Here is a 20,630-nt window from a genome sequence, read left to right on the forward strand (position 1 = left end):
TACAGGAGTTTATGGGGGCTCCACAGACCCCAGTATTCTGTGGCTCTCAGATTCTTATACTGTGGCTCTCAGTATTCTGTGGCTCTCTCAAATCCCTCTTCCTGGGGTCCTTGAATTAGGAGGATAAACATTTGTTTGGCTCAAGCAGCGGCTACATGCCCCAGGGAGCTATGGATAAAGGGCTTTTACATCTGTGGGCGGTTGCACCCATACTGGGTTCAGTGTAGGACAGAAGCCAGAGGCCTCCAACCAGGCCCCTTTACAGAGACGCTAATTCCCTCCCACCTCCCACAAATCCGCATTTGTAAATCTGCCAAACCTTGGTCTGCTCAGATGCCTGAGGTCACATGCTTTGGGGCCTTGTCATTGTAGGTTTCTTTCTGATGCCGTCACCGGTGTGGCCATTGTCACCATCTTGTTCTTCTTCCCGTCGCAAAGGCCCTCTATCAAGTGGTGGTTTGACTTTAAAGGTAAGGTGACCACGGCGGGGGGGTCTCTGTGGGCTCAGTAAGGACTGTGACCTGGGTCATGGGAATCAGTGGCCTTGGAGGCAGGGCCCAAGCCCGGGTTCTGACAGCCCCACTGCCTGAGCCATAGGCCCTGATTCTTTTGTACCCTGGTTTCCTGTCTGAGCGGTTACCTTGTCTGGGCACCTAGGGCTGCCATACATCCGCATGCCAAATAACACGGGCTGTGTGTTTTTGTATAGCCCTTGAGCTAAGAATGGCTTTCACATTTTTAAATGGCTGGAAAGAATCAAGAGAAAAAATATTTCCTGACACATGAACATTCCATGAAATTCAAATCTCAGTGTCCGTAAATAAAGTTTTTAATTTCTTCAATAAGAAATTCGTGGACTTGTTTATTTTCTTTAGTTATATAAGTACCTACGCAATAGCCTCAATTTTATCTCTTGGCCCACACAGCCCAAAATATTTACTTTCTGGTCCTTTACGGAAGAACTTTGCTGCCCCTGGGTCCAAGGCAGAAGTTGCAACTCGGTTACCTAAGGGGCCAGACGTGAAAACCTCAAGCTGGGTTTACATGAACCTCAAGCTGAGGAGACTGAGACAAAAGTGCCTAAAAGCGTTCAGATTCAGCTCAAAAGAATCACTGAGCCCTCCAGAGCAAAGCATCTGTAGGCTGGCCTTGGCCTTCAGAGAGCCAGTTTGTGACTCCACAGGCTTCCCAGCAGGTATCTGGAAGGTGCCAACACTGCCACCCGTGACAGAGGCTGTGTCTGGGTAATCCCTGTCCTGGACAATGCAATAGGAAATAAGGCTCCTCATCTATTTTCTATTGTTGAAAAACATAGAGTATTACACAGGATAGCTCCAATTTTGGAGGGGTAGGGGTTTGCGTGTGGGGAGTAGAGGGGAAGGGTCAGTACGGAGAGGATTTCCCAGCCAAGCTGCACTTCCGGGGGGCTGGTGCCGGCTCCAAGGAGGCTTAGGCTGTGGGCTTTGGGACTCGCGATTGAACAGGATTGAGCTGTTCCCTCCATCTCTGCTTCTCCGTCTTGCTTCCAAGTAAGTTCCCTCACCTTTCACTCTGTACACCATTTCTTGGTCTCATCATAGGCTATACTGTTTCCTAGCTTTTGTGTCTTTATAGTTTCTGCTTCATGACAGTCCCAGCTGTTTTGTAACTTCTGTTCCCTTATAGCGTCCTCTGCCCCGTAATGCCCACTCCCTCCTAGTATTCCCTCCCACAGCTTCTGCTGCTTCTTGCCGCCTCAATTTCTTTGCCTCGTAGCTTCTAGTCCCACACACTTTCTCCTTCCTCATGGCTTCCACTCCCTCACAGTCTCTGCCTCCTCCAAGGAGCTGTTTCCTCATGCTTCCTGTTTCTCACAGGTTCTGCTTCCTCGTAGTATCTACGTCCTCAGTTTCCACTTCCTCACAGAACTTCAGCCCCCTCACGCCCCTCCTATGTCATGCGGCTTCTCTGTTCATCCTTTCACCTGTAGTTACCACTTCTCTTCCCCTGTTGTCTCTCTACTTCCCACTGATGCTTCTGAAAGGAAGAATCTGGTTGCTCTCGTTTCCTCTTATTTGGGCAGATCTTCCCCCACCAGGCTACCCCGTTGCCTCACAGATTCCTGGCCAGCTTATGGATTGGCTGTTCTGGATCAGGTCCCATCCATGTCACCTGTGGGTGGGCTTATAAGACCCGGAGCTTCCTCTTGTCTGGGGCTGTGGGGAGGGCACCATGACATAGATGTCTGGTATCCCAGCTCTGTCACTAATTGGCCGGGTGACCTTGAGTAAGTTCCTGTATTCTCTAGGCCTTGCTTTTCCCCTTAAAAATGAGCAGGTCCCTTAGACACTTGTCATCTCCGGCTTTAGTAGTTCTACTGAACGGGGGGTTGCAAACTCAAATGGCTACAGAGAAGTAACATTTACATAAGCAGCAGATTGGGTGCAAGAAAATGTGTTTCGTGCAACATGGCCCTCCCTGTCCATCTTTCCTTTCCTAGTAAGTGACAAGACCCTGTGGAAAGCAGGGTTTCCTGGGAACCCTGCCACGCCCGTTCGTGTATGTTTTGTCTGTGGCTGCTTCATGCTACAATGGCAGCCCAGTTGCAACCGAGGCTGCAAAGCCTAAATTATCCACTCTCTAAGCTTTTACAGAAAAGAGTTTACTGACCCCCCCCCCACCCGATGTAACCACTGCACATACTGCCCCTTTTGAAAACATAGAAATCATCCCATAATTCCATGGGCCAAGGATACCCTGAGTTTCTATTCTCTGTAATTTCCTTCCTCTTTCTTTCTTCTCTGTACACATCCAATTACAAAGAGAGCCTTTTGTCTTGCTTGAGGGCAAAAGTAACACTTACCCAGAAGGGCTGCTAAGAGAGTAAAAGGATGTCCTGCAGGTGGAGTGCCAGGTTCCAGGAGATTTTCAAGCTGCAGGAGCCATGAAAACTATCCTCATTCTGAATAGAGCAGATGCCCCATCATGATGCTTGTGGGTTTTTTTGGTTTTTCTCCCCCTAAAATTCCACAGTTAGATGCTGGAGCCAGATCATGGCTTTCTGGAGAACCCTGAGTGTCCCCACAAAGATAGGGCTGCTGGGACCTGTGTCCCCTCCTCAGATTGAGTGTCCCGAGTGTGTGTGGGGTGTGTGCCCAGTGGGGCCAGTGTCCCCTCCTCAGGCTATGTGTCTTCTCTCTGCCCAGCTCCCAACACAGAGACAAAACCGTTGCTCACGTGGAAGAAGGCCCAGGACACGGTGCCCTGGAATATCATCCTTCTCCTGGGAGGGGGCTTCGCCATGGCCAAAGGCTGTGAGGTGAGCGCAGCGGGCGGGTGAGGGGGTGAGCTGCAGGCTAAGCCTCAGAGTGAGCAACTGCACTGTCCCTGCAGGGGACATTCCTCATTTGCCGGGTGGGATAATCCAAGTTCCCATCTCAGTCATCTCAGTGCCTGGTGCTGCACAGAAGGAGAGGAAGGAGGTGTGATCTAGCTCCTCAGGGAGCTCAGAATGCTGAACAGAATACTACTGCTACTACTACTAATATCGTGGATGGAGGGCTCTGGGAGCTCAGGGGGCCACCGCCATATTGTGCTCTCCCCACCCCCCACCCCATGCCAGGCACTGTCCAACATGCTGGACACATAGTAACTGATTTAAACTTCCCAACAAGCCTACGAGGTAGATGCCATCAAAATCCCCATTCTATAGATTACGAAACTGAGGCACAGAGAGGTAAAGTAACTTGCCTAACAGCTATATTCTCAGGGTTAGAAACCAGGTCATTTGGCTCTAAGAGTGTGTATTTATATCATAGTTCTTAGCCATGGTGATATAAATGTTAGATATTACTCATATTAATTAATTATTATTCATGTTATTCTACAGGGCTCTGTGAGCTCAGAGGCGGGGCTGGGACTAGAGAGAGGCGCGTATGGCACTGAGGATGCAGAATTTCAGGAGGTGCTCTCTCAGGGTCGTGCTCCCTGCTCAGGGGAAGTGCAGCCTCAGTGTCCCACATGTATTATAATAGATTCTCTCATTGAATCCTCACCCGGACCCCAAGGATTAATAATATTTTTTACCCCCATTTTACAGGTAGGAAAACTGAGGCATGGAAAAATTAAGCAGCTCTCTTTCTTTCTTTTTTTAAACTTTTATTTAAGTGTGTTTTTCCAGGACCCATCAGCTCCAAGTCAAGTACCGTAATCATTTCAATCTAGTTGTGGAGGGCACAGCTCACACTGGCCCAGACGGGGATCAAACCGGCAACCCTGGTGTTACGAGCCTCGCACTCTAACCAACTGAGCTAACCAGCCACCCCCTAAGCAGCTCTCTTAAGGTCATACAATTGCACTCTGCTTGGAAGCTGGAGTTTGAACTCCCATCGATCTAATTTCAGAGTCCCATCTCCTAATGGCTCATTCTCGAGAACTTCCCAAGCGCCAGGCTCTGCTTCCAACCACTTTGCAAACACTGACTCCATTAATTTTCATAAACACCACTGAAGTAAATGCTATTGCTGTCCCATTTTGAAGATGAGGAAAAGGAGGCAACTTGAAACTAAATAGCAATCCTGTGTTTGTGCAGTCAGGAGATGGCAGAGTCGGGATTGAACCCACAGCTCACAATGCTGGGCCCCACCCTGCCCCTAAATCTCTCCTGTGTAAGCTGACACCTTCAAAACCAGTTAAGGGTCAATCTGAAATTAAGGTCAAGGAAACCTGAAATTGCTTCTCAGATTGCTTTCTTTTTTTAATTCAATTGAAAATTTCAGGTTTCAATAGTGTTACAGTGTAAATTAAGACCCTATTAAGGTGCATGCTGGTCAGAAACCCAAGCTTGGGGATCCGAATACCCGGATTCAAACCCGTGCTCTACCACTTCTTGTTCGGGCACTTTGGCCAAGTTCCTTAACCTCTCTGGGCTCCAGTTTTCTCATCTATTAATTGGCTCAAAGTTCTTACTCCGTGGAGTTGTTAGAAGCAATTAAAGAAGATAATGCTGATGCAATCCATAGCAAGCAGACGTGCATTTTTATTCCATGGTTAGTGCAGGTTCTGCTTCCAGGAAGCAGACTCTGAGATGGAGAATCGAGCAGTGGGGTTGTTAGGTGACCTTGCGGTCACCTCCCGTGGAAGAGGAAGGAACGAAGCAGGAGAGGATATGGGGAGATGTAAAGTTGTGAGGCAAACCCTGTGAAGCCTCCACCAACCCTATAGGGAGTGCCAAGCTGAGATGGCCCTTCAGAGATATCCCAGTTGGTCTGAGATGGCCAGGCCTTTATATCTGGGCATCCCTCCATCAGTTGGGGGAGCCGCGCTGCCCCAGGAGTGGGTGTGACCTCTGGCAAGGCGACAACCCTTGGGCCAGGGGCTGACAGTGGAGGCTGTCTGCTGCCCACACTCCCCGCGCTGGGGCAACAGGAAAGGGGACTCTGGGTGGCACATTCAGGTTCTCTATACAGCCATTCTTTTTTGTGAGGTAGATTTTTATGTTACTCATTTTTTTCAATAAATAACACACGTACAATAGTACAGACTTCAAAAGGAGCCAAAGGCTGGATGAGCAAAAGTACTGCTGTTTTAGGAATCCCAAAGACCAGAGAGGTTAAGCGACTGATTCTGGGTAACACAGCTCATAGGTAGCAGAGCAGGCATTGAACTCAAGTCTGTCTGATTCTTCTCACTGCTGCCTCCTACTGGAGAGGTATAAATGAAGACGTCTTCAGAGGAAGTGACGTGTTATTCAGGTCTGAAGGAGACCATACAATGCAGGGGTAGAAAGCATGGGCTGTGGAACAAGACTATCCGGATTAGAATCACAGATCTTCCACCTCTTAGCTATGTGCCTCAATTTCCTCATCTGTAAAATGGGAATAATAATGGTCCCTGTCTCATAGAGTTGTTACAATTATTAAATAAGTAGAGACATGTGGAGAATTTAGAACATAGCCCGACATAGTTGGTTATTATGACTGGGCGTTGGAGAAAAGGGGAAATCAGAATCAAGGATGACACAGAGATTCTTGCCCGGAACAACTCTGTGGAAATGGTGCCTTTTACTGAGATGCACTTGGCCCAACCCTGAGGCAGGGGGCAGATTTGTGACCTACACCCTAGAGGCTTCTCTGAGCTCAGGTTGTGGTGGCCAAAGCCTATCTCTTAGTGGGGGCTGGGCTGCAGGACCGCTGAGCATGCTGGGAGGCCAGTCTGGCTCCTGGCCCAGCCCTGGGCAGCCGGCCGGGGTTTCTGTTCAACGAGGGCTTTGTGTAGCCGCTGTCCCCTTCCCCCAGCCCCTGCTGGTACCACCCCCTCCCCAGGCAGCACAGCCTGCTCCAGAGGGACCAGAATGCTCATGGCACATCCTGTTGCCTAGTCCCTGCCCAGTGCCCTTCCCAGGCCACAGTGATCTCCTGTGGCCGAGGTCCTTGGATGGGGCCCACTGTGAGCCTGGATGTGTGGAATCCTGCGTGCTGGCTCCAAATGGCTGGAAGCAGGTCCCAGGGCTTACTCTGAGTTTGGGCAACTCGCTTACACCCACTTAGTGGTCTCCCCAGTTTTCTTGTGCTGCAAAATTGCCCATATATTTAGACTCTAGTCTGAAGGCTCCCACCGGCCTACACACACGGCCCAGAATGGCTGGCCCCTCCCACCTCCTGATGTCGGCTCCTATCTTTCTCCTCTCGTTGGCTCCACTCCAGTCTCACTGGCCCGTTAACATTCCTCAGCCACACTAGATTCATTTGCACCCCAGGACCTTTGCATTGCTTTCTCCCTGTTGAATGCTCGTCTCCCTGAAATCTCTGAGGCCTCACCCTTCAGGTCTCAGCTCCAAGGTCCCAAGGCAGAAAGGACCTCCCGCCAACCTATCTAAAGGAGCCTTGCCATATATCCAGTCACTCTCCCTCTTATTACTCTGCTAACCCGAATCTACTCTCCTCCCAAATGACCCTGTCCATTTGTTTGTTTCCTGGGGTCTCTCTTATCAGAATGTAAATTCCATGAGGGCAAGGGTCATATCCATCTTACCCACCCCTGTTTCCAGCATCTAGAAGAGGCCTGGTGTATTACATGCTCACGCAGTAACTATTGTGGGATACGACCTATGAGATGGGATGTTTTGAGGATGGACAACACGATGGATGTGGAGGGCTGATACGTACGCGGTGCTAAAACCCGGGGCCACTATCAACCTCACTGCTTCTCCTGTAACTGTACTATTTCATGGATAAACAACTGGCCTTATTCTGGCACCTTCACGTCTGTCTTATTGCATCTCCACCACAACAAACGTGTCTGCAAATATATTGAAGTTATTGAAAGTTGATGTAACTCAGAACCACGCAAGCCTTGTAGGCAAGTAGAAATATGTGTCTTCTCCCCTTTCCCTCATTTCCTGCTTCAGAGCTGAGATTTATCATTATCGTTATTATTTTCATTGGAGAAGTAGCCTAGAACCCCCATTTTCTGGATGGGTCATTCTGAGCTCAGAATTCCATTCCTAAGGCAAGTCATCTCAACTGGGCAAATCACAACCTCTCGGTGCCTCAATTCTTCAACCGTAAAATGGATGCAATTATACTGCTTACCTATTGGGGTGTCATGAAGACCAAATGAGTTAATATTAGCAAAGGACTTAGAAAAGCGCCCAGCACAGAGTAAGTTCTGTGTTGTTAAATAAATAATAATAAATCATATTCAGTGCTTACTATGTACAGGAGCTGTTTTTATGTGTACTCATTTAATCTTTACCATGACCCCTTGAAGAAATCAAGGAACAGAGATGTTCATTAGTTTGCCCAAGAGCACACAGCTTATAAGCAGTGCAATGGTTTGAGTGTTCACCTCACGTAGAAAGCCTTTTCTTTTCTCTTTCCTTTAATCAAATTCACTGGCTCTCTCTGCCTACGAGTTATTATACAGAATTGTACACACACAGCCAAGCCTGCTGTGTTTTATGAGCCTTGTAAGAGAATTTCAAGGGTGTTTTTTAATTGAGATTTCAACTTTAAACCTTTAACTTAGACCAGAACACCCTCCTTGTAAGACGCGACCCTACTATGTATCACAGAGATCTATCTAGAAGAGGAGCTGATTGAAGTGAGAGAGGAGAAGGAAGAGGGGGGCATCGTCCTGACACTCAGCCTCCCCTTCCCACCGTTTTGCAGTGTGGCCTCGGGCACCTCTTGGCATTTTGGGGACTCACGGTTTGGCAACCCCCGCACTGGGTGATTTCTAAGTGTCCTGCCACCTCTGGCATCTCGTGACTTGATGCTACTAATGACAGCTGGCATGCACTGGGCACATACCAAGTACCCAAGCAGTCTGTTAAGTGCTTTCTAGATTAGCTCCTTTTCTCCCAATAATAACTGTCTAGGATCAATACTGTTACATCCCCATTTACAGATAAAGAAATCGAGGCACAGAGAGGTTAAGTTACTTAACCAGGAGGACACAGCTGGAAAGGATTATGATGGAGAACACACTTATATAGTCTGACTCCAGAGCCCTTTCTCCTTACCCTCTGGCCATACCGCCTCTGACTGTTGCTGGTTGTCTGTTTCTGGTCCCAGAGTCCTGGGGACACTGTGGGGGCAGTGTGTTTTCAAGGAAACAGAGCTTCTGCTTCCTACCGGAGTGGGAATGAGCAGGTCCTTAAGAGAAATCCAGGCAGCTGGGGGTTCTCCTCTCTCATGTAGCTGTCAGACCTTCTCTAGCTGCGGGAGCTGAACCAAGGATGTGAGTGGCTGCTGGGACATTGGTTAGAAGCCCATCAGCCAGAGGCCTGGCTGCAGGGAAGTTCTTGGCTTCTCATTCATCCAGGTCATTAATATTCCCTCGCCAGCCCCTCTTCATTTAATTGCACACACTGCTGTCGGTCTCTTTGCCAGAGCTGTGGCCTCTGGGAAAAAACAGTGGCCCCATTTTTTCCTTATAGGGGTTCCCTGGGCCAGAGGAGGGTTGGAGTCTGAACTCTGCCATGTGCCATAATTTCTAGGCTATCAGACAAACAGGGAAGATGTAAAAGAAGCACCTTAATTTCACAAGCTCTCTCTCCTAGGGGAAAATATCTTTAAGCATGTATTATTCGTTCGTTGGAGGTAAGTTCAAAGCCAGATTGTAGGGACAAATGTATTCTTTGGTTTATGTAAAAACAGTATGCTGTGTTCTAGAATGCATTGTGAAATTTTAAGTACTGGGTAAGCAGTAAATTTTCTACTAAACATAAAAGAAATGTATAAAGTTTGTTTGATAAACCAAAGTGGATTGGCACCAGAGGATGCTGGGTTGATAAAAGGGCTACGGTAGACATACACTTGATTCCAAACCTTAGGGGACTAACGCAGCTTTGCCCTCCATCAGTATCTAAGCCTATTGCTGTGGTAAAACCTTCAGAAGGAAAGGAGAATGTTTTGTGGACCATTTGTTTTTCTGTGTGGCAGTTTTTAAGTTATTAGTTTTTAAAATCAGTACTTTTTATTGGAAACAACTTGACCAAAAATCTGTCACAGAATTTTGAGACACATTAAAACAAAGTTTAATGAGAAAAAGAAAAAGAAAAAAAGGAAACGACCTGCAGGACGCCACCTTGCAGGTTTATTGAGATATTGCTGCATGGCACCACCAGGGGGTAGCATCGAGCACCATTTTACACCTTCAGCTTTGCTGCTTTGGGGTCTTAATGAAGGTGTCCTGAACTCTGGGTAATTAAGGAGAGCAGAGCTGGGGGAGAGTGTACATATTAGATACTAGTAAACAGAGTAACTCCTGGAGAAGTCAGTGGAGAGAGCATGGAGATAATTCTACAGCACTGATGGCAGGGCAGAGTCTGGAGTCAGGGAGGCAACAATCTGGCCCTTTCTCTGTCCTGGAGGGCTGTGGTCAGCTCTGGTCATTGCTCTTCATTAAGAGGGGTAGTGACAGACTGGCACGTCCAGCAGAGGGTACCCGGGTGACAGGGAACTTTGCAGGAGCACGTTAGCTTACAGAAGTACATGGCCCTGAGTGTGAAATGCATCTCAGTCATTGCTGCTAGGGACCACGGGCATCACAAAAACTCTGCCCAGCTCAGTTTCCTCCTCTGTAACATAGGATGAATGTCCACCTTACGGATGGAAGGAAGGAGTCTAGGAGGTAATGTATGCAGGTGCCGGGCACCCTATAAAGCTTCAATAATGGTGATTCTTATGATAATGAATAATACAGTGTTAATAGTGTTAATATTTGTGTTATTGTCATTTTAATAATCACCCTTATTACTGATCATAAATATCTTTATCATTGATAATCATATTGATAGTGTTGTAGTTGATATACTATATCTGATACATGTTTTTATAGTACATGTGACATATATTATATCTTGTATATATTTTATATATTTCATGCATATTAATATGTTATATAATAATTATAAGATTAATATTTTTTGTAAATAATTGTGTCAGTATTTCTAAAAGGAATAACCATCATTGGAAAAATGGGAGATTTATCATGGAGGGTCCAATTCCCCTCCCCCTAGAGCTCAGGGGTGTTAGACCCACATGGATTAGTTGGAGAGCCAAAGGGACGGAGAATCCAAGGGTTTGGGCCCTGGGCCTATGCAGTATGGAATAGAGAAGAGTTCAAGAAGCAGAGAAGCTGATTCAAATCCAGGCTTGACTGTATGACTTTGGACGTGTCACATCCCCCCTCTGCACCTCAGGCTCCCCATCTGTGAAGGGGTTGACCCCAACCCTGGGCCCAGACCTCAGGGGTGGCAGATGGGGGTGGGCTGGGATGTGACGATATGGCTCTTGCTTCCTCCCCTCTGCAGGAGTCAGGGCTGTCTGCGTGGATCAGTAATCAGCTACACCCCCTGGAGAACATGCCACCTGTGCTGGCCGTCCTGCTCATCACCTCGGTCATTGCCTTCTTCACCGAGTTTGCCAGCAACACGGCCACCGTCATCATCTTCCTGCCCGTCCTGTCAGAGCTGGTAAGGGTCCTTCTGGGGAAGGGTGGGAGGAAAGGAAGAGCACCTGTCCCCTCCACACAGGTCGGAAATCTCTCCCCTGCTAGCAGGAACTCCATCCGGGAGCTCCATTTTTCATTGTTCTCTTACAAAATGCAGGAAAGTGTCAGAACTCCGATTTAAAAAAAAAAAAAAAAAGAATACTGTGTTTTTCCTTCAAAAAAATGCATAAACACAGTAAATATTTTCAAAGTGACCAAATTCCATCCTTTGGAAAGTTTTCTAGGAAAATATAAATGACCAAATGTGGACTAAGCAGAAGTAGAAAATCTGAGTGGTCAAATAAGCACAGGAGAAATCATAATGGTGGGCAAAACTGTAACCTCCTTCTAGATCCCAGCCTCTTGGTATTACTGACATTTCGGGTCAGTGGTGGGGGCCGTGCTGTGCATTGTGGGATGTGTAGCAGCAGCCCTGGCCTCTGCCCACTAGATGCCAGTAGCACCCCGCCCAATCGTGACCATCAAAAATGTCTTCATTGCCAAATGTCCCCTTGAAGGACAAAAACCATCCCCAGTTGAGAACCACTGCTCTGAAAGTCACGAGCCCTGGAGAGGTGGCTGGGTGAAAGCTAGAACCTTCAAGCTACAGACAGCTGCCAACTTCCCCACAGTGTTCCGGAGAAAGCCATTCAATCCAGGTATAAGGTTAGCAAAACCCCAACACCAAAAGCAAACAAGGGGAGCAAAGGGAACAAAGTTGTAACTCAATCTGATGTGTAATAAATAAAGAAGCCACTAGTGAAACGAATCCAGGATCATATGCAAAGAACAACATAGCCTGATGAAGCAGAGTTTCTACTAGGAATTTCAAAAGTGATTAACATGAGAAACCATTGATATAGTTTTATACATTTAAATAGATGAAAGAAGACCAAACTATCTGATTATCTCAATACAATCCAAAGTGGATCAAATGAAAACAGTGTTGTGAGTATACTCACGCAGTGATATATGCAGTAATATACCAGGCACACTTGTGTGAACCACCTTGATTTTGTTTGTTTATTAATGTTTATCATTTATAATGGAGGTCACACTGTATTCACATACACAGATATACTTCATTCTTTGTCAATGACGAGAATATTCTATTATGAATCAGTAGTTGCCGATTTGGTTAAGCCATCTGTTTCCAGCCTTTGCTGTTACCCAGCAATGCTGCCTCAACCTTTTTCCCTCTCGGTGCACCTTTGATGACAGCGAGATACATTCCTAGAACTGAGATCCTTGGATGAAAGAGCACGTACATTTACAATTTTGTTAGATGGGGATAAATTGTGCTCCAAAGTGGGCGTGCCATTGACACTCCCACGCACATTGCGGGGTGGGGGTCCTCATCCCCTAGCTGACTGTGATAGGATTTAATCACTCCCTTCCCCAGGGCTGAGGAACCTGACAATGAAGAGAGATGGGGGTGCTATGGGAAGGGAGGGGGAAAGGAAGAGAGTATAGAGCTAGCCAGATCTGCAGAGGATCTTTTGCTGGAGAAGACGCTAGCAAAGGACACATCCTTCTAAATGTTGCTCATCAAAATCAAAATGTTTTCCATGCAAGGGGTGATTTTAGTGCATTTCGAGAAAATGTGTATGCTTTGGGTTGCAAAATTTCCCTATAAGGGCCAAAATTGTCCTATCTTAAATAAAAGGCTGGAGAGGCAATCAACATGAATTATAGGTGAATATGTCATTGGGGAGAGGTGACCAGTGACTGAGGCCAACCCAGGCACTTTGATCTACACAGTCTTAGAAAGTTGAAAATGTTTGCCAACAGATGCCATCTTGAGCTCTCTTTATCCCTGTAGTCCAGTGAGGCTCCAACCAAAGGTGCCCAGAGCCCAGCGGCTTGGACCGTTTGGCTGAGAGAAGGAGGGGACAGGGGGCTTGTTATTTGAGAGAATCTGCATCACCTGGGAACTTGTTGGACATGCAGATTCTCAGGGCCACCACAGACGTGCTGAACCAGCAACTCTGGGTGAGGTGGGGCCTAGCCATCTGAGTTTTAACAAGCCTCCAGGTGATTTGGGCGCACGCTCAAATTGGAGGAGGTTTCTAGGTAAATCAGCACTTTCCACTCTCCCTGATGACCCTGTAGCCTGGCCCTGGAATGTCACTAACCCTGAGAATGTTCTCTCCATGTCTCCCTTGGTCTGGTTCTCTGTCTGTCTATTTCTGCATATCACATCTCTCTTTTCCATGTATTTGTATGTCCGGCTGCATTTCTCCTCGTGTGTCTCCAAATCTGTCTTCTCGTTTGTTTCTATTGTCCGCTCTCATTCTGCCCATCTCTATCCATGTTGCCTTTGCTTCTCTTGCTGTCTCTACATCTGTCTTCCATATCGCTCTCCTTCTAACTGTCTCCATCTCTTGTTGTGATTTCTCGATACTTCTCCACGTCGTGGTCTCGCCCGCCCTGTCCTGGGCCCAGGCCATCCGTCTGAGAGTGCACCCCCTGTATTTGATGATTCCTGGCACAGTCGGCTGCTCCTACGCCTTCATGCTCCCCGTCTCCACGCCTCCCAACTCAATCGCCTTTGCCTCTGGACACTTGCTGGTCAAAGACATGGTGAGTCTGGGCATTTTCTAGAAGAGCACGGAGAGGGGGGTGGACACCTCTAGGCAGGACTCCTGCTCCTCCTGCCACCAGCCCCCAATTTTGGATGAGTCCATTCTGAGTGGGACCAGGAAGATACATTTTAGCAAACCCCCTGGGATGATCCTTATGTTTAGACAATTTCAGGAAATACTGCTCAAGTGACACGTTCCAAAGTTGCTTCCAGGACAAGAGATTTCCCCTCGCTCCGGGCACTGCTCTCTCTTCTCGTTTGGACAACTTCCCTGTACCCAGAATCTTTAGGAGACAGTAGCAGCAGTCCAAACCCTGGGGTGTAGGGGTAGGCCCCCGTGTCCGGCCAGCTGGGGAGTGAGAGAGAAGCCCAGGGTTGTGGCTATGGAGGGAAGCCACCAGGTTTCAGCAGGGCTCAGCCATTGGCCAGTGTGTTCCCTCTCCCCCATGCTCCCCTGCTAAACCCTCTCCCCCTTCCCTCCTCTGGCCTCCTGTTGCCTGTTCCCCCTCCACCCATTGCCCGGGGTGTTTGTACACTGGACACTCAGAATGCAAACTACCCTTCCTAAGCTGGTGCAACCAAAAGGGTCATCTGCTTAACTAGTTTACGATGCAGGCTTCCCAGGCTCAGAAACCCCAGCAGGATAAATGGAGAGAGAGAGAAAATAAGAAAGAGATCACAAAGCAAACAGAGAGTAACAGTGTGGCTGTTAATTAAAATAACTAAGGCAGGACTAAGCAGCCATGTTGAGTGAGGCTCCCAGGACCCTTGCAAAGGAAGACCCAACCCTCCTCCCTACCCGCCCCTCCCCTGCAAACTTAGACCAGGCTCCTTGTAATCCTTTAAACTCGTCAGGAGCTTTAAGAATCCCCTAGAACAGAGGCCGAACAGCACAATGCAGTTTCCTGACCTTATCAGGTGGCCACCTCCCTTCACGAACCGTCCTGGGTAATACTCATTTCACAATTTTACTAATTCAACTTACATTTTAAGAAAATAACAGTATTTTAAAAATTTCCAATGCATATGTAAATGGAAAACCAGTATCGCATGCCATTGAAGCTACATCTAAGGGGGGAAAAAGCAAAATAATAAAATTCTCCTTGATAACAGTTGCCTGGAGATGGTTCTGAACCCCTGTTTATTAAAAAGGGCAGTTGATAAGGGCATAGTAGCACCTCAGGGAGACCTTCTCTTTGAGGAATAGATTGAAAAAGGAATTGAAAAGGGAGTAACTTTCGCACCATGCGAATCACAGCTGGTCAGCGCAAGGCGGGAACAACCAGGAAACCCAGCAGGGAAACAGGAATTTTCAGCCCAAGGTTGAACTGCATGATATACAAGGTCAGCCTGGGTAAGGAGCAAGTGGGCAACTCTTTCCAGCTACATAAAGACGTAAAAATTTCCAGCAGGAAAATTCTTCTCAGTAAAGAAGTATAGCTCTAACTGGACTGGACACACATAGTGTGTGTGTGTACACGCAGGGATTGTTTAATGGTCAAATCAGATTATTTTCAAGCTGTGTGGCCTTGGGTAAGCCAACTTCTCGGAGCCTCATTTTTCTTTTCTGTAAAATGGGAATAATAATAGTAACAACCTTTGGAATATTGCTTTCAGGGTTAAGTGACCTTATGAAAACTGCAAGCACCTAGAAACCATTCAGTGAATGGGGACATTTGCAGCTCTTTGAGGGACAGCCTAGAAGAGTGTAAAGGTGGGAGCGGCTGGGACATCCACTGACCTGAGTTTGGGTGAATGGCTTCCTGTCTCTGAGCCTCAGTTTTCCCATCTGTAAGCTGGGCCACCCGCTGACCCCTCCTTCCATCTGCATTCTATCTCAGGTACGGGCAGGCTTCCTGATGAACCTGATGGGTGTCCTCCTGCTCAACTTAGCCATAAATACTTGGGCACAGACCATCTTCCAGCTGGGCACTTTCCCGGACTGGGCCCGCAACCACTCAGCCAGTGTCACAGCACCGTCATTCACTTTGGCCAACGGCACGTTGCGGACCCTCTGAGTCCTCCTTGGAGACTGTCTCTGGGAGGGGACCCTCCCAGAAGGCTTGTGCCATCACCTGCTGCTAGAATCATACAGGATGATCAAGCACTTCGCTGCAATCAGTGTGCAGCAAACAAGGGTGACCTCTAGTGGTCCACTTGGGTCAACAGGTTCATTATCTAGGACATCTTCTCCTCTCTCGTGCTGTTCCGGGCCCAGAAAGGTTCCCCGATCTGCTGCCTGAGAAACCGGCTCCTTTATCTCTGAGCTGTCGTATGGGTAGGATGCAAGAGAGAGCCTGATTTTAGCAACAGTAAGCAAATCTAGAATGGCATTTGTCCCGAACAGTTGGGACGGGAAGCCCCCCATCCCCATGGGCACCGCTAACATTCCCCACTGACTACTTTAGGTTACGCTCTGGAGAGACCATCTTGCCTCCAGGGATCACCTTCCTTGGAGAGGCTGCCAGTTGCTTCCAGCTGTTCACAACTAGTGCATGTTCCGCTTGGTGGGTGCCCATTCTACACCAGTTGTTTGAATATTACCCCTGCTGATACCCAGCAGCCAGAGCTATTTTCAATCCCTAGAGACAGGGTGGGGCAGCTGACTTCCTGAGTACGTGGGGACTGGGCAAAGCCTTCCTGATGCTTCTCTGGGCTCCCAAGCACATCAGGGGGCTTCTAGAAACCCCTGCTGACATCTCTACCCAAGCTTTTTAGGATTTTCCTGTTTAATCTGATTCAGTTTGGCCACAGGTCTGGAGTCAGGCCAAGCCTGGGCCCTGCCCTCTCGCAGGTCACCCATGGCCCCTCCAACCAGGCCCCTCCCGCATGTGTCCCACAGGGGCCACTGTGGCTGCCAGCCACTTCTTGTTATAGCAGCTGGTCTTTACCTCCCCAACCCCACCCTAAGTGGCAAACATGTTTGATTAGCAAAGGCCCCATTTTTCAGGGGCGAGACAAAAATCAAAAGATAAACTGGGGCCTTGTGAAAGGCTGGAGTGGAATATCTCAGGCAGGCGACGAATGGTAAACCCCTTGTACAGATAGGAGAACTGAGACTTGCCCTGAGCAGTGGCTGGTGGAGGCGTCTCCCAGGGGGGTTAATCACTCCTGATTTTAAACAGAAGCATCTGGGCATCCACAGTGTTGGGCCCAGTGGATGTTCAGGAAGTGTCTGTGGAATGAATAGCCCAGTGTTAGAAGGGCACCAGAAAAGGTGCCACTCGAGGGGCCCGGAAGCCTCGCCTCTCCCCTTCCTGCACCTCTGAGGGATGCAGTTCCCTGGCAGCATGGCTGGGAAGGCAGTTCCTAGAGACGGAACGCGTCCTCAGTACAGCAAGAGTGAGTCATGGATGTTTCCCTGGGAGCAGGGGGGAGGAGAGAGGAGAGGCCCCCCCACCTCAAGCTGGAGGATGAGCCCCACCTCCTTCCCATGAGTAGGACCTCAGCAGTTAGTCACCGTTGCAGCCCGTGGGGGAGGGGGGAAACGCACTCCTATGGGATGGAGAGGAGAGAAGTTCATTCACAGAGAATGGGACTTGTAACCAGATGAATCATGATTTCACATACTTCTGATTGAAAATGCTATAAAATAAAGAATATTAATCAACACTGGCCCTGGAGATTATTTGCCTTTGTGGACATAAAAGAGCTTCAAAGCCCCAAATTCCTGAGCTGGGGGGGGTTCCACAGAATTGGCCTCCCAGACCTCACATTTTTACTACTCTCCGCTTACTGCTCTACTCCAGCCACACACTCAGACCCTCTTGCCTCAGGGCCTTTGCACATGCTCTTCCCTCTGTCTAGAATACTTTGCTCCCAAATATATGCTTGTTTCCTTGCTCTATTCAGGTTTCTGCTCAAATGCACCTCCCCAGAGAACCCTCCCTGGCCATCTGGTCTAAAATGTCATTCTCATTACTCTCCATCTCCTTATGCTCCTATATTTTCCTTAGTATTTAGTCAGGCCACTGTATTATTGGTTTTCTTGTTCATTAAATTTCTCTCCCTCTAGAATATAAACTTATGAAAATGCAAACTATTTTGTTCAGTGCTATTACTCCAGTACCTAGAACAGTTTCTGACACATAGTAGGTGCTCAGTAAATATTTGATAAATGAATCTATACCAGAATTTATGAGAACGCATTCTCACCCTCTGATCGGGGGTCTGATTCATTTCTTTGCTCACTCATTTTTCCATATATTCATCGAACAATGTGTATCTAGAACCTGATTATGTGCTCATTCACTGTCCCCACCCACATGGAATTTACATTCTAGCTGAGGCGACAGGCAGTAGGCAAGTAAACAAATAAAATGACTGGGTCATGATGCCAGCTAAGAAGAAAATGAAATTGGCCAACGTAGTAAACTGGCTCAGAGGTTACTTTAGCCAGGGTGGTCAGGGCGGACTTCTCTGAGGAGGCAGCACTGGACTGAGACCAGAAGGAGTCAGCTGTGTACTCATGGTGGTGTGGGAGGACAGAGGATGGCAAGGGTGGTGCAGAGTCATTGGAAATATACCAGGGACTCATGTCTGGAATCGGCGAGGAGCACCCAGAAGTTAGAAGAGACAAAAACAAAACACTTGTTTTAGTTACCTGTGGCTACATAACAAATCACCCTCCTCCCCAAATCAGGACCTTAAAACACAACGATTTATTGGCTCACATTTCTGCATTTGGACGAAGTTCTACAGAGATGCTTTTGTCTCTGTTCTCCATGGTGTGGCTGGAGCCACTCAGCTTGGAGTGTAGCTGGAATGTCCACCGTGCCCATCGGCCCTCCGTGGCCATCAGCCCTCCGTGGCCATGTGGCTTTTCCAGGAGTCCAGCCCAGACCTCTCTACATGACAGTGGGCTTCTAGGAAGGTAAAATCGGAAGCTAAAAGGTCCCCGAAGGCCTGGGCTTGGGAGTCCAAGAGCATTGATTCTGCCACATTCTATTGGTAAAAACAGGTCACAGGTTAGCCCTGGTTCAAGGGGAGGAAATATGCGCAGACTCCACTCCTCGCTGGGAGCAGTGGCATCCACGTAATTCACGTACAGGGGAGAGGAGAGTTGGCTACCATCTTTGGAAGCCTTCTACCATAATACTCGAGATAAAACTGAGTGAAAGCTAGGAATATGCCATTCTGAAAAGGGATATCTAAGTGTCCAGCAGGTTTGTAAAGAGATGCTCAAACCCGCTTGTCATCAGATATATGCAAGTTAAACCAAGATTCACTGATACTCCAATAAGACTGGCCAATACTAGAAAAGGGAATGATAAGCGATGGTGAAATGGAAGGAAACAGAAACACTCGTGTTCTGCTGGTCAGACCATAAACTGTCATCATCTGTCTGGTAAGCAACTTGGCAATAATTAGGGGAATTCGTTATCTGCATTCCCTATGCCCCATTAACCTGGGTTATATCCTAGCAAAATGGGGCCCTAAGGAGACAATGTAGGAGGGTGTTTGGACAACTGTTGCTTGAGGGACCAAGGAGCTGAAGGCCACCTAGATGACCATCACTGTGGGGGCGGGGACTATTTATTTAAAATATGGAGAAAGCACACTGGAAAACACAGCAACATGTACAAGCAATAAACAACAGGTACATAGGATAGGATAGACTCGTCCATATTCCAGTGCATATACCTAAAAAGTTTACATAGAGTCAAGCAGGCAGAAGAATGAAAGCTGGGATGGTAAACGGAAAGAAAAAATGAATAAAAGTCATTGAACAAGGGGGGCAGCAAGCCACGTTGGACTCCTGCAACCTTGGAGTGATTTGGACTTTGGTTTCCTCATCTGAGAAAGGAGAATATGCAATCAGTGTCTCAAAAGGAGACAGGAAGCACATAAGCTAGCTAACTTGAGGAGAGTTTAGGAAAAGGTCTAGTTACAAGGTGTGGGCACAAGGTAGGGATACCATGAGGAAAAGGACAGGCCCCAGTGGGAGGGCTAGTCATAGAGAAGCACCTCCCAGCCCAAGGTCTGAGGGAGAGAAAGGCCTAACTGGAACTGGAACCTTTAGTCCAGGGGCACATACAGCCCTAGATGACTCCATCGGGAGGGAGCTGCCTTAGATTATTCTCTCCTCCTTCCTTGAACTCTTTGGCTGGGGCTCCCACTGGCCAATCCCTACTGTATTGGTCAGGGTTCTCCAGAGAACAGAACCATCAGGATGTGTGTATATGTATACCCAAGAGAGAGTCCAAAGGCAGTCTTCTGGTAGAATTCCCTCTTGCTCAGGGAAAGTCAGTCTTTTGTGCTCCTCGGACCTTCAGCTGATGGGGTGAGGCCCACCACAGTATGGCGGGAATCGGCTTTCCTCAAATTCCACTGATTGAAATGTCAATGTCATCCAAAAACACCCTCACAGAAACATCCAAAATCATGTCTGACCAAATATCTGGGCCCAGCCAAGATGACATATAAAATTAACCATCACACCAACAGAAGCCAGAAGACAAGGGAGTCCTTTGATGCAGCCCAACCAGGTCCACCTCTGGGGACACAAGGCAGGGAGGAGAAGTGTGGAGACTGGGTCTGGAGGGGCACATTGAGAAAACGTGGCACGAAAGGTTTACATCATAACAGAGCTTTCAACCTAGTGGTCCCCAGGTCTGCCTCCAGCCCACGGTGTTTTGTTTTCCCTCTTCCATGTAGTTTAAACTATTAATTGCTTGCTAATATTTAAAATATTTCAGGACATTTCCCATTAAAACTTGGATTTATGCTTCTCTGGGAAAAGAAAATAACAGATGACCTGGGAATATGGCACCACATTGCTCTCTGGCAACAATTTTTTGGAGTGGTTATGGTGGAAGAACTTACATTGGAGGGTGAACTCTTGTTTGCCACAGTCCTCATTACTCCTTCAGGTGTTACACTGTCTCTGACTCTGTCACTTTCCTGGCTCCTGAAGATATGTGAATCTATGACTCCTGAGCAACACGATCTGGAAGGTCCATTTCAGCTTTAGTGGTCACAGGTTCTAGTGGCCTAGAGCAGCACTACACAAAAGAACTTTCTGTGATGATGGCAATGACCGGAGTCTGCCTTGGACAATACAGTAGCC

The 20,630-nt window shown here is 47.8% G+C and overlaps 1 protein-coding gene across 2 annotated transcripts in view; it reads left to right on the forward strand.

Annotated features, from left to right (window-relative positions):
* Positions 1 to 17,176, forward strand: part of SLC13A3 (solute carrier family 13 member 3) — a 63,847-nt gene extending 46,671 nt beyond the window's left edge. The window contains exons 9-14 of one of the 2 annotated variants that reach the window (XR_013992306.1): positions 373 to 470; positions 3,186 to 3,298; positions 10,799 to 10,960; positions 13,423 to 13,560; positions 15,403 to 16,154; positions 16,473 to 17,176. Coding sequence is in view for 1 of the 2 variants with exons in the window: in XM_081034258.1 (XP_080890384.1) it covers positions 373 to 470; positions 3,186 to 3,298; positions 10,799 to 10,960; positions 13,423 to 13,560; positions 15,403 to 15,579 (688 nt within the window). In the remaining variant the exon portion in view is untranslated. Of the gene's footprint in view, positions 1 to 372; positions 471 to 3,185; positions 3,299 to 10,798; positions 10,961 to 13,422; positions 13,561 to 15,402 lie in introns of both variants that reach the window. The other variant, XM_081034258.1, reaches the window with a different exon arrangement.
* Positions 17,177 to 20,630: the final 3,454 nt, after the last annotated feature.

Source organism: Rhinolophus hipposideros (assembly GCF_964194185.1).
Source record: "Rhinolophus hipposideros genome assembly, chromosome: 22".
Classification (NCBI taxonomy): Eukaryota; Metazoa; Chordata; class Mammalia; order Chiroptera; family Rhinolophidae; genus Rhinolophus; species Rhinolophus hipposideros.